General features: G+C 33.5%; 1 protein-coding gene across 1 annotated transcript; it reads right to left on the reverse strand.

Moving 5' to 3' along the window:
- Positions 1-11284: 11284 nt before the first annotated feature.
- Positions 11285-12634, reverse strand: LOC145034113 (phospholipase A(1) DAD1, chloroplastic-like). The gene has a single exon (XM_078982502.1). The coding sequence runs from the start codon at positions 12596-12598 to the stop codon at positions 11285-11287; it is 1314 nt and encodes a 437-aa protein (XP_078838628.1). The 5' UTR covers positions 12599-12634.
- Positions 12635-15190: the final 2556 nt, after the last annotated feature.

Genomic DNA, 15190 nt, shown 5'->3' on the forward strand with positions numbered 1-15190 from the left:
TACGAATCTGGGTAGACTCTCCCAATAACAAAGTCTATTTTATCACATAGGTGGCTTATGAAACCAACCTCTGTACTGTCATCTAAACATTCTTTTAACTTCCTCATGAACCATGCCTAAGATTCCTCACACTCTAAGGTTCCCAAACCAACTACTAAGAGCATGGGTTTAGGGTTTCCGTCCAAAGCCACCGCAAAGTACATTGTTTTCAGATAGTTGCAAAGTAGGGGTAAATAACCCACATATATTAATGGTATCATGTAACTAAGGAAGGTACGGATCTGCATAAAAATAAAACATACTTATATTAGTCACATGAAAAATCTAAAGGAGGTACATTGCCTACAAATATTAATTAAATCAATAAAATAAATATGACATACCCTGCAACCTAAAGACATGAATTAGAATTGAAAGCAGTCGATATCTTTTTCTTGATGGCTGTGAAGGTATTAGGATTTCTTCTTTCAAGATTATGAAAGAATATTGGTAGGTCACAAAAGTATTTTTGGTTGTAAGAAGTCATTTTCACATGCAATGAAAGTGTACTAGGAAAATCAAACGAATCAGATTATAAATATACGAAAGTTGGTATTGAAATTAGATTACTTCATAGTCAAACTAGATGATTTCATAGTCAAACCGTAAGTAAACTTTACCGATCGACAAGACAAGGCATTGTAGTTGTCTGCACTTCATAGTTCAACTTGAAGGATTCATAGTTAAACCAGATGATTTCATCGTCAACCATTAAGCAAACATTACTGATTGATAAGACAAGACATTGTACTTGTCTGCACATCATAGTTCAACTTGAAGGATTCATAGTCAAATTAGATGATTTCATAGTCAATCCTTAAGCAAACTTTACCGATTGACAAGACAATGCATTGTACTTGTTTTCATTAAAATTTCGTATAAATGTTTAATACTCACTCCTTGACATTTATTTGTGAAGTTATTCATATTTGGTCAAATTAATCAGGCTAATGGCATACTGCAATTGCGTAAGTGAACGTATCATTAGGATATCGGGGACCCCTAAAAACCCAGGCAGATTATTTTACGCTTGCCCAAAAATGGTATCATGATTTTTAGTTCCTTAATATTTGCGATATCATATTTGAACCGAAACTTATCTTCTTATCTATCTTTAAATTCACAGGGACCAAAATGTGGGTTTATCTGTTGGGTTGATGAAGAGAAGGACCAATCTTCTATGATAATAGCTAAGGTAGCTAAGTCGAATAAATACTTTCAATCTAAAAATAAGAAGTTAAAGATAGTCTTGGTTTGTAGTTGGGTGTTGTTCTTGGCAATTATTGTTTACAAGTTGTATGGATTAGGTCTTTTGGTTAAGTCTAAAGTTCTAACATCAATAAAGAGGGTGTAATCGTTGTTATGTTTTAAGTTTTGAAGTTACAATTATATTATGTATGAAGATAATGTGTATCGCGCTATATATAAAATTACTTCTCCTAATGAAATGGTTGAATTTATAAATCAAACATTTAGTTACATACATATCACATCCAACTACATAGGACCAACACACGATCCCCAATATATTTTGGCCATCTTTTGACGAAACTCTAAAGCTGTGCTTTTTGGGTCTATAAGTTCATGTATTGGTTGTCCTGATACTAGTTATTCCATAAACATACAAACAAATATATCACAATCTCCCAACTCGTTGCTTTGTTAGGGAACATTATCTTCGAGAGTAAATGTCATATTAAATTGTCTCCTTGGGATGATCCTCCTCTGCTAGTGATTAATTTTGTCTAAAATTTTTTCCACTCGCACCTCAAATTTGCTAAAAGTTCGATTTAACTCAAAATTTTCAAAAGTACTCCTACAGAGACTGTCATATAAATGGACTTCCATTGACTCCAGTCGTAGTTCCCCAAACAACCAATTATTTGGATAGGAATGAATCAACATATAAACATACACAAAGTTTAAAAAATAATTACTTATTAATATTTCGATACAAAAAAATGATACTAATGAATGTAATTTCAATAAAACTAATAATATACCTTATCCACATCCCACCAAGGAACCATAATGTCGGGGTATGTAGCTATCCTAGAAATAAATGCCCTCCAATCATTAACATCTTCCAAAAGACGACTAACAAAAAAGTTTGGAGGCATTATGGTATAGCGGTCAGCTTCAAACCGTCTCTCCATCAACAGTCTAATCCACATTATGATATGTTGTGAAGGTTATGGTACTTTTGTTATAAATTAATAAATAAAAAATCACTTATAAGCATAAATTTATAAATACTTAGTACTTCATCTAACCAGCCATTATCTGTATACCCAAACAACGAGTTCCAAAACTCTATACCTAATATCAAATTGTAGAATCTATGTTGCACTGTATAAGCGTGGAAAAAATATTTTTCTAACATAACCTCACCGCGAATACTGGATGAGGAGGGGTGTTGATATGCAGGCACAAAACTAAAAAATATGATCAACATCGAATACTATACGAGGAGGGGGTGTTGATCTGGTAGCAACCTTCTTCTTTGCTCTTCGCTTTCGCTTTGGTGTCGTATGTACCTAAAACATTCATATAATTATTTTATTAATGTTTGACATATTTTCTTTCCCATATTAGCTTTTAATGTATACATGCGTGAAAGGACTACACAAAAACTGTGATGGATTACGAGGCCTAGGGCTACTGGATGGTGTAGCTTCATTATCATCCAAAAATTCTTTATCAGAGTGATTTCTAGTCCAAACAATTATTACCTCCTCATCTAACACCTACATTAATATGTTATAATTATTAATAAAATATACATATTTATTAACAAATTATATCATAAATATAACGTATAATAACCTTTTCAACTTCATTATCATCCAAAACATCCTCGTCGAAGTGATTTGATGTCCGCCCCCTGCATCTGACACCTCTTCATCTAACACCTACATTAATACCTTTAAATTATTAATAAAATATACATATTTATTAACAAATTATATCATAAATATACGATATAACTAACATTTTCATCAAAAGAATAATTTGTTTGAAACTTTGCCGGTTCATCAAAATTTATGTTGTTCCATTAACTTTCCTCATTCACTTATTCCACATTCACCTCGGTGCATTGTCGGTTCAAATACACCACTTATTCGAGTGCAATTAACCGATTGGTCAACTCTTCTAAACTTGGTTTCCCACTTTATCTTGCTCTCGCTTCAGATCGTCCACTAGACAATAGACGACACGATGATTCATCTTGCCTCCTAAAATGCTTCCGTACTGGGGATGGAACTGAAGGCGGCTCACCATACACATACTCTTGATATGACATATAATAAGAAGATCTTATCTCCTAATCGTTGGGTGCAATCCTATGTCTTGGTCTTCGTCCCTCCTAAAACAAATAAATATATGTATAATGTTAGTAAAAGTTCAAACAAAATATTTAAATAAATAAATAAATATACAAACCTTTGTCACATCGAAAATCGGTTCACATCAACCTATTTCAATTTTTTTAATGCACTGCAACGCTTCATTCGAGGTGTATCTTTTTTCCTATGCAACACTTAAGTACCTTGAACACATGGAAACATCTCATAAATCCATATCTACAATTTTTTCAATTATATTGATAACGATTATAACAACTAAATTACTTGCTATATTTTATAAATATATAAAAAATGTATATCCTAAATGGTGTCCTAAATCCTGAGACCAAATATTTGAAAGTTTGACGAGGCTCGGGTAGTGATAAATATTTATTGATTTTGTTCCACGTATCCCCAAGATCATCGTACGTGAACTCCCACAAGTAACTACCTCAAGCAAAGCTACAATATAAAACTTTTAATTAGAATAAACTTTACCAATAATATAAAACTTCAAATTCTACAAATAATACCTATTCCACACATCCATATGAGACATGCTCTAACTGCATGATTATTGGTAGCTGCTAAGAAGGACTGATTTAAAATGAAACTTTTAAAAACACTTATTTTCACCGAACTATTTGTATGGTTCGTAAACAGACGTTTTCGCAATAAACATCTTTTTTTACTACTAATTCTTTTCTTTGATACTTTTTTCCTAATTTTTTGATAAACTCCAAAATTAAAGCCGATTATTAAACAAAACTCTTTGGGGGTCATAAGCCATTTTAATATCTCCCACTTTAAAATACACAACCGTTTTATTCCATCTGGAGATACTACTGTGTCTGGCCGTATCTAATGAATAAACATTTTATGAAATAGCAACCCGTCCCCTTGTAATTGAGGGATGTCCAACAAATAACCAAACACAATGCTTCTAAATGTTTCTCACCAGACACCATTCAATACTTCATATAGTTCTCATATATTACATCATGATCCTTTTAGTGTAACGCCTGTAGATTTAGACTAGTCAATTTAGAGATAATAAGCATCAAAAATGACTTTTTGATAGAAGATTATTTAGGTTGAATAATTTTAACAAATGTTATAGTGTATGTGACAAGGATTCCGTATATATAAAGAACGCTAAAATCCGACTTCGTATGAAGAAGTTATGCTTCTTCGGAGTTTCGCGGTTAAATCGGCACGACTCTGCGTATCGTAAAAATTGAATTTTTGATAAATTACTTTTTAGCCTTAGTATCTAAACAAAAGTCATATTATTCATTAAACCAAGTGCGTGCATATAGAGAACGTCCAAATCTGACTTCAATAGATGAAGTTATGATTTTTCAAAGTTTCAGCGTAGTAATGTGGGCATAGAAATTGAATTTTAGATCGGCCAATTTTTAGCCAAAATGATTTAAATGAGAGATGAAAATCTAATTAATAGGAGTTCAAGGACAAAAAGACAGTCGGAAACAGAGTTTGTATGTAGAAGTTATGAATTTTACACGATTATTAGCAGTGTAATATTATCAGATTATTAAATTTAAGATTGGTCGAGAATTAGTTGATGGAGTCAAAAGGAAAGTTTTAGTACTCGGAAATAGCTACACGTGGATATAAAGAACATCAAAAATGAAACTCGTATGCGAAAGGTATGAATTTTTGAAGATTTGTCGTTTTACATGCGTCCGGTGCCACATGTCAGCACCAGTCGAAGCCTTGGTGCCTACGCAAGCTCACGACATGAGAGACATGTCTCATGGCATAAGAGGCCCTTGTACAACCTATGAATAGAGCCTAATTTCGCTTATTTCATCATACCTTTCTATTCCATTCTCTCCCAAACCCCCCAAGGTCCCAAGAGCTTTCTCTAGCACTTTCTAGGTGTTGGTAGTGAAACTCTGGAGCGTTAAAAAGCTCCGAGAAGTAGAGCTTTGGCTTATAATTTCTTCCCACGTAAAGTCCGGTTTCTCACTAAACCACCTGTAAGTTAAGTTATGCCTACCATATTTTAAGTATAACTTATGTTTCAGTCCATTATCGTTATTATAAACCTATAAACAAGATTTATTAGTGATTCCTAGTCAGTATACTGTTTGATCTACTTACAGGGATGATGTCTAGGCTAGATTTAGTGAGGTGTTTAAAGTGAAATTTCCAAACAGTATACTTTTTATACCAAATGGACCCTACCTCCGATATGATCCTACCCGGTTGTTCCTTACTTGATAGATATTGAAGTAGACTTTGCATTAATGATGAATCTAGACTAATAATTAGTCGCAATAAATATTAGACTAAAACTTAGTGAGAATGATACTAGGTTTCTTTAAAGGAAAAGACAGTTGCTAGAAGCGAAGCGCTGTCCGAATTTTGAATCGTCACTTTAACAAGTGATTGCATAGTTACTTTCATCTTACACATAGATATGAAGTATTTAATATTAATACATGTTATATGTGCTTATTATGTGTTCTTGATATCTATGCTAGAAGAACGATTTATACATGTTTTACTTGATTAAACTGTATATGTATTTTTATGCCTATAAATATATTGGGTAACGATGGGCAGATGAAGATAATATAGATGATGATAGATGAAATACGATACGGATAATGAGGGATGAAGGATGAAATAGATGATGAGAGGCCTTGACTTTAAAGATGATGCCATCTAGCAGAGTATATATGGCAACTACAAACTATTCTAGACAGTCAAGTGGAACGCTAGTAGACTCGCAACTTGTAGGTGTTTTTGAACTAAACGTTCATCAGATGTACTCTAAAAATCCATTGACATGCATTGTGGGTGGACTCCCTAAAACATTACTATCAATAAAAGAGATAAACCATGGCAGCTATGGACTTAGTGCCTTATAGATGAATGCTGACAGTTATGGACTTTGTGCCTATTAGATTAACACTAGCAGCTATGAGCTTAGTGCCTTATGGATAACACTGACAGCTATGGACTTAGTGTCTATTAGATAAACACAAGCAGATATGGATTTAGGGCCTAATGGATAACACTTGCAACTATGGACTTAATGCCTATTAGATAAACCTTGAAAACGATGGACTTCATGCCCATTCCTTAGGACAAATCCTTAGGAATAAATATTGAAGAATACCTACTGACAAGTATTATAGAGGAATCCTTGAGCTAGTATTGTCAGCATAGATGATCCTTAGGGTAGATCCTTATGAATAAAGAAGATAATGAGGATGAGAAATTGAGTTAATTGTTTGATAATTAAACATAATAATTATATTATTGTGGGTTGAAAATCCTATGTTATCACCAGGTTTCCCAACCCGACCCACTCTGTTTATTGTATCACAGGTAGCGATATTAAAGATACATTCTGTTGAAAGATTCATGGAGTATTAGGCCACCAGTTTAATTATTGTAAGGCTTGTAATATTTCGTTATGCTTATGTTTCTATATTGGCTATGTCATCCCAATGTTTCAATATTTTTATAATACAAATATAAGCGTACTACATCAAAATTTGAATATTTATAACATAATAAAAGCATAAAAAATGCATTTTTATAAAATAAACTATATGTACAAGCTCACAAATGCAAAGGTAAAATATCCAGAAATAGCATAATTCATTTTTATATCAAAAAATCATATTATTACAACATATTAACACATTTATATAACATATTAATACAAAAGTGCCAAATGTACAACCTCACAATGCATGATCTACATATTATGCACTTGTACAATCATAGATCCAAATATAAAATGCTAAAAAACCTCAAGGCTACTTTTTAAATCTTGTAATATCAAATATAACACATAGATCTAAGAAATTGGAGGGACAACACTTTAGATTTTCGTTTTTTTTTTCAAACTTTTTCCCGATAAATCATAAAAAATCAAAGTCTAAAATTGATAAATGATGATTAAAACACAAAATGAGTAAAGATTTTACAATATTGGTGGGATTGTTCATGAAATGGTCTATTTTATGGGGAAATCTAGAGAGAGAATTCTCCAAGCAAAAATTTGGAAAATGAATGAAAAAATTTATGTTTTTATACCTTCAAAAATGGAAAATCGTAGTTCGTATAGGCTAATCACAGATGGTATGTGAAAATCGCAGATGAACTTAATCCATCTGTGATTTTGCTGACTATTTTTGTAATTTGGGTTTTGTAATTTTTTCTTTAAATTATTATTTAAACTCTGTGGTTCATTTCTAGTAAAAAATAGAAAGTTAATTCAAACACAAGATTAGCCAAAATTATTTTAATCTCAAAAATATTATTCTTTTACGGACGAACAAACGATGGTGTGTGAACATATCAATTTTACAAAACATAAATAAATTTTGCCAAATATTTGAAAGATTTGTGATATTTTTTTTTATAAGACCGGATGATTTTTTTTACACGACATTCCGATTTCGATTGTTCATTGTTGTAGTAAATTTACCCAATCGACTTTGCGGTGGACGGTGGTGGTACAAGTACTTCCAAAAAGGACATGCTTGAACAAAAGTCAAAGATTGATTATTGACGAAACATGTGTGCAGTGACGGGGTTTTGACTTTTGACCTCAAAAACACTTATTATTGGCCGGTGATTCAATCATCCAACAAGACAAATCATGCCTTTTTCACAACGGTTTCTTTTAGGAAGACCGCTTTCAGACTTTTTTTTCATAAGCAATCTCTTCATTTTATTGAAACATTTAAAAACTATTATTTTAAAGGCTGCTGGTATGAAAGTATACAAGTTTTTCAACCAAAAAAACCGTAAAATTATATCACCAAATATTTAAAAAGATATAGTTTTGTAGTATATAAAAATAAAATGACATAAAAGTCATATAGAAGAATGAAATGTTATAAACTATCTAAAACAATAAAAATATACATACACTGACACGTAGAAGAATGAACCATATTATAAGAGAAATATGTGATACATTTGATTAAATAAAAGTAGATAGTAGTTATGTGCAATATTATCATAATTTCTCGCATATTATGGGTGTGACTATCAAATTTGGATAAAAAATTGATGTGTAATTGTTATATAAATGTGATAGTAAAATATTTAACTCAATTGGATATTCTTTTAATTAATAAAAAATATGTTTGGGAGAATTTTAAAAAATTTCATAAGCTCATTGAAACATTAGTCTGAATAACTTTTTAAAAATCTAGCTTATAATTAAGGTATTGTTCTTTTTTGTTTTGCAAACATGACAACCTAAATAAAACTCGATAATACGTACTTGTAGTGTAACAAATATAACCTAAGAGATTTGTTAAAATCGAAAATGACATTTGCAAATCGAGGCTCTAGTCAACCATGTCTTTTAGCCAACAAAGGTTACCATCTGAAGACTCATCCTTTATGAACTGAAGACATTAGTTGTACTTGACTTGTTCGACTTTTTTAGTAGGGATCGGTCAATCAATCGTAATACTTTTTTTGTCATGGTATAAATTCTTAGAAGTATTTCCATTAAAGCAAAACAGAAAAACACAACATCAGAATTGCATAACTCACATGACCTCTTTTATTGAAGAAAATTGCTAAAAACATCAATCTTTGATGATCTATACATGATCATATTTGTCGGTTTTTATACTAAACATTACACATTAGTATTAAACTAGGATTTTGATATGGAAACACCTAGACTTTCCTTATTCCTCAAAGAGAGTATAATTACTTGGATACCATTCCATGTTTCATTCATCTCAACCGATTCATACCATCTAATCACCATCGATATCATATAAGTCAACAATAATCACCCATGAATTTATGAGTCAAGGGTAATTCTTACACGCCAATCAACGCTCTCATCTCTGCGAACCTTATTTGGGCTAAGGCCTTCGTAAGTAGACCCACTCGTTGCTTATCTCCCGAAATGTGCTAAAAAATCACTTGCTCATTTTCCACACGCTCTCGAATGAAGTGGAATCGAGTGTGAATGTGTTTGCTTCTTCCATGATAGACAAGATTCTTTGATATTGTAATTGTTGATTTGTTGTCTACGCGAATCAGCACCTTCTGTTTCTTCAATCACATCAGCTCAGCTAACAACTCCCTTAACCAAACTGCCTAACACGCTACTGCAGTAGCTGCTATGAACTCAGCTTCACATGAGGACAAAGCTACTGCATCGTGCTTCTAGGAGCACCAAATGATAGGTGAGTCATCTATGTAGAAGACATGCCATATTGTACTTATGTCATCATCAACATCCACATTGTGACTGGTATCACTATAAGCTAACACACTCATATTTTTACTTCATTTATATAATATCCCAAAAGATGGAGTACCACGCAAGTAACATATGATTTGTTTAATAGAATGTGCATGCAATTCTCTTGGACTTTACATATAACGACTAACTACTCCAACCAAATATGTTAAGTCAGGACGAGTGTGTAATAGATATCGTTAACAACCCACTATTTGTCGATAATGGGTAGCTCCAACTTTTGGTTCATCTTCAGCTTTATACAAATTTAGTCTTGGCCCCACCAAACATTGAGTTGGATTACACTCTTGCATACATGCCGCTTTTAGAATCGTCATAGCATAACTCTCTTGCTTCACCTTTACACAACCATTTTCTTGTAATACTTCAATTCCTAAGTAGCAAGTTAGTTCACGAAGGTCTGACATTTCAAACTGTAATGTCATTAGTCTCTTGAATTGGTTTATAAACTCTAAACTTGTTCCCGTCAGGAACAAATCATCTACATAAACCGCAACTATTATGTATTCTCCATTTGAAACAAAAATCTACAAATTGCAAATAAAGCACAATAGAAAAACAAGACACAAGAATTGCATAACTCACATGACCTCTTTATTGGAGAAAACTGCTCAAAAACTTCAATCTTTGATGATCTATATAGGATCCTATCTATCGATTTTTATACTAAGCATTACACATTAATATTAAACTAGGATTTTGATATGGAAACACATAGACTTTCCTTATTCCTCAAGGAGAGTAGAGTTACTTGGATACCACTCCAAGTTTCCTTCATCTGAACAGATTCACATCATCTAGCTACCACCGAGGCAGATAATCCAACAGCAACATCCACTGACACAACAAATTAGCTACACAAAAGACATATGCCTATTTGCATTACACACATAGCTCAACAGGCTGTGCGATTGGAAGATTATGGTGGTGAGGTCGATGAAGAGACATGAGGAAACAACATGTATAGCAACACGTGGCCAACATACAACATAAGCAAAAGAAATTGGCTTCAAACCAACCAATCACTACCGATTCCTAGCTGACAAGAGCAAAGTAGGATACCACCGGCTCAACCCTTGGCATTGTTCCTAAACGCAATGCTTATTAATATGTATATAATATTTTAAGATTCTGTTTTAGAAAATATATGGACCCTCTCAAACAATGAGAATAGAGATTTAAACTTTATAAAGGAAACATAGTTACAAAAATGGATAACATACCCTTTCCGAAATTGCGTCAATACGTGTTTCATTTATTTATAAGTAATTTAAGTAAGAATGTTCTCTATCATGGCCGATTTGGGATAGGAAAATGTTTCAACTAAACCATTCAGAACAACTCAAGAACAGTCAATCAAATTTAGTTTCGGCGCATGTTTTGTAAAATTTGAACATGTACCATGGTGCTCATTTCTATTATTACAAAAAATCAAATTAATATGGTCATGTATAAATATTTGTTTTTAACCATACTGATTTTGCTCAAACTTTATTGTAAGAAATATATAAATATAAACACAGATGAATATTATAACAATTTATTTTCTAATATTTTCATCTACAATATAAGCATCAATTATTGTTGTTTCCTTAAATAAAAATAAAAAGAATTATTGTAGAGAAGGGATAGTAGTAGCTTTCTTGAGCATTCTACTTGCACTAGCCCTAAGCGGACAACTTGAGCTCACAAAACCATTTACAAGGTCAAGATAAGTCTTGAGATCGTGGCATGTCGCCACATTAATACTGCTCAACTTTAACAAGTCTCGACTACTTAGCCGTAGCTCATGCCCAATGTTAGCGTACACCCATCGACTATCTGTAACGTGCTTCTGTATCCATCCAGTCAAATGAGCGACATGATCATCCTCTTCATGTTCCACATCATCATTCTCTTCGACGAAAAACCCAGGCACTTTTGTGATTATGTCATCGGAGTTGACTATACGTAAGATTTTCGTTCCTTGTTCCTCTAAATGTTGGCGAAAGCTTCGGTTTCCGACCCTGGGCCCACCAAATGAGATTACAGAGAGATGGGGAGAGTGTTTGATGGTGGTTTTGATATCGTACGCCGCTAGAATGGCTAAAGAAGCTCCTAAAGAATGGCCGGTGATTGTCAAACTAAGTGGCTCGTCACTGTACATTCTTAGTAATCTGACAATCTCTTCTCGTAATAATTGTTGTAAACTCGGGGACATGATGCTGCTGGAGGAATACAAGCTTTGAACTCCGGTCTCCACCATGGGTCCGTCGTCTTTTTGGTCGTCGGAGTTGCAATGAGTGAGGGTGGCGCGTAGATTCTCAAGCCACTCAAGACAAGTGGCAGTGCCACGGAGAGCAATGACGATGTCTCGTCTTCCGAGCCTAGAGATCTCCTTTTCATCGTCGCAAACGGCTACGTAACCTACCCAACTGGACTGTACTTGCATCCAACGTGGCATCCTCTCTATCCAACGTGGCAAGGGAATGGAAGACGTGGCATGTAAATGTTTCGTCACCCTGTACCCGGATCTGTGGACACCGGAACGTTCAAGTATCGAGCTTTTTGTGTAGCGACATGAAGCGTAAGTCGGAGAAGATGGATCAAAGTCAAAGGACTTGTATGCAGCCTCGACGAAACTTCCGTAGCGTATGATCTCTCCACGCAAACCATCGTCAAGAGGATCTAACAAACCTTCCCAGTTCTTGGCGCCATGGAAATCCATCCATTTATTGCTTAGTGATCGAGTTGAAGGTAGAGGTCGACGATTATGATCATCCCCTAACTCCAGAACCAATCGCTCCCAATCACCCGGAGCTCGAGTACCTTTAGTTGGCTTACTAGTCTTCTGAGAAATTGCGGAGCACGGCCGGCATGGTGGTGGTTCTTGTGGTGGTGAAGCCGTTACTTTGAAGGAAAATAGTGATTTGAAAGTAAGCCTCATTGTGATGAGGCTGGGTGAAAGGAGTAGGGGGGTGGGCGTTAGTGTTTGAGCTAGTTTTTGCAAGGAAGAAGGGAGTTTATATACTTGTAATACATAGATACACGTGTAGCTCCATTGATCATGACACAAAATGATTCAGATTTTGAAAATGACCTTGAAAATTGCGTTAGTGTTTGAGCTTTTATATATATATATATATATATATATATATATATATATATATATATATATATATATATATATATATATATATATATATATATATATATATATATATATATATATATCCTCAGCATTTTTTTTTATAGTTAACGGAACTTTACAAAATCTAATGAAATCATATAATGATAAATTTAATCATTTGAATGTCAATCAGACACACAATTTGAGAGTACGATTGAATGTTTTCGAGAATATCATCAACCAAAGGGTGTTTGGCATAGCTTTTTAAATGACTTTTGATTTTATCTTTTAGAAAAAATCTCAAAAGATGTTTGGCAAAAGGAAAAGAACTTTTGTAAATGACTTTTCCTCTAGAGTAATTTGAGTCTTTTTGAAAAGTCAGGATTACCTGATTTTTCCCAACTTTTCACCAGTTAAAAATATTAAATTACCAATATACCCCTCATCTACCCTAAACATGTCTTTTTTTTTTATTTTTTATCATTTTACATGTAAAACTTAAACCAGCACTTTAATTTTTGATTTTTTTCCGTTCAAAAATCAATCCAAACACATTTTAAAAAATAACTTTTGTAAAAAGTTCTTTTACAAAAAGGACTTTTGCCCCATAAAAACTAAACCAAACACCCTAATCAAAGTCACTTATGTTATGTTATACATTATTTATTTATTTATTTTTTAACGAAAAATAAGTTGTAACATGTAGATTTCATGTAATTTATTATTTTTACCAATGTCATTATGGTTTCTTTTAATTAAAATGTTTTACAAAACTTTTAATTGTTATTAGGTCGGATGATGTAATTCCACCGCACTATTCGGTGGTGTGACATGACAATGAGAGGGAGTGGAACACCACACCCTATGGGTGAGAATTTTGCCGTGATATAACACTACAAGAATATTGATCTTTAGTGGTGACCGACATCACCGCTAAAGGTCAAAAATGTCGTAGTTAAAGAGTTGTTGTTGGCTCGTCACTAATGCTCCATTGGTCACTACTATTGCCTTCCGTCGCCGTTAAATGTGTGTCGATGCTAATGCTCCCGTCACCACTAAAGGCGTCGACGCTATTTGTATGTATTTTTATACATACAAATATACATATACATACATAATACACATACAAAATATACAATACATACAAAAAACACATACACATACATAATACAAAGGTTGTAAAAATCGTTCGGCGGTAGCTCGACGGTCGACTGACGATAAGTGATTAATCGGATTAGGTAGGATTAATCGGAGATTAATCAGGAACCTTTAATTATTAATAAAATTATTTAAAAAAATAATATTCCCTAAAAAGCTAAGTATTTGAAAATTTAAAATTTTGAAAATTTTAGTTTAATATTATAAAATTTGAAAGCTTAAGATTTTGAAAATTTAAAATTTTGGTGTAATATTTGAAAACTAAATTTTTTTGAATTTTTAAAAAAATTCCCGCCTATGACCGCCGAGACCACCAAGGCCGACTTTGACTGATTTTGATCAATTTCCACCGAGCACCCTAATCGTAATCGGTTTAAGGCCACCTAGCGATTAATCGGCTGCCAATGCCGATTTCTGCAACACTTCATAATACACATACAAAATACATATATACATACAAATGCACATACAAAACTCATGTACATACATAATACACATATACATACAAATGCATATACAATACACAAGGTTGTAAAAATCGCTCGACGATAGCTCGACGGTCGACTGGTGATAAACGATTAATCGGATTAGCCGGGGAATAATCAGAGATTAATCGGGGACCCTTAATTATTAATAAAATTATTTAAAAAATTAACATTCCCTAAAAAACTAAGTATTTTTAAAATTTAAAATTTTGAAAATTTAAAATTTTGGTGTAATATTTGAAAATTAATTTTTTTTTTTGAATTTTAAAATTTTTTTCCGCCTATGACCGCCGAGACCGCCAAGGGCCACCAATGCCGACTTTGACCGATTTTGATCAATTTCCGCCAAGTACCCTAATTGTAATCGGTTTAAGGCCGCTAAACGATTAATCGGCCACAAATGCCGATTTCTGCAACACTGCGAATACACATCCACATCTACGAACACAAAATACACATCTACAAAATCAATTTTTCAGCAATAATAGTGGTGGTGGCGGTATACTCCGCCGAGAATGGTAGGTGATCTCAAAATGCTGGAAATTCCGACAACCAACACAAATGCTGGAAATTTAGTAGGGAGAAGAGAAAAGGAAAAGAATAAAACGGAGAAGAAGAGGGGTGAAATTGCAAAGATTTTAGTGAAATTCCGATGATGTCGACGGTGGTGAGTAGGAGAAGAAGGGAAAATACAGAAGACCTGGAAAGAAAGTGAGGACGAAGAGGGGTTTATTATCGACGCTCTTTAGCGGCGACAAATACTCAT

The sequence above is a fragment of the Lactuca saligna genome, chromosome 3, assembly GCF_052625555.1.
Source record: "Lactuca saligna cultivar CGN05327 chromosome 3, ASM5262555v1, whole genome shotgun sequence".
Classification (NCBI taxonomy): Eukaryota; Viridiplantae; Streptophyta; class Magnoliopsida; order Asterales; family Asteraceae; genus Lactuca; species Lactuca saligna.

Coding starts and splice junctions, on each gene's coding strand:
- LOC145034113 (XM_078982502.1), bottom strand. CDS start 12,598: ATGAGGCTTACTTTCAAATCACTATTTTCCTTCAAAGTAACGGCTTCA.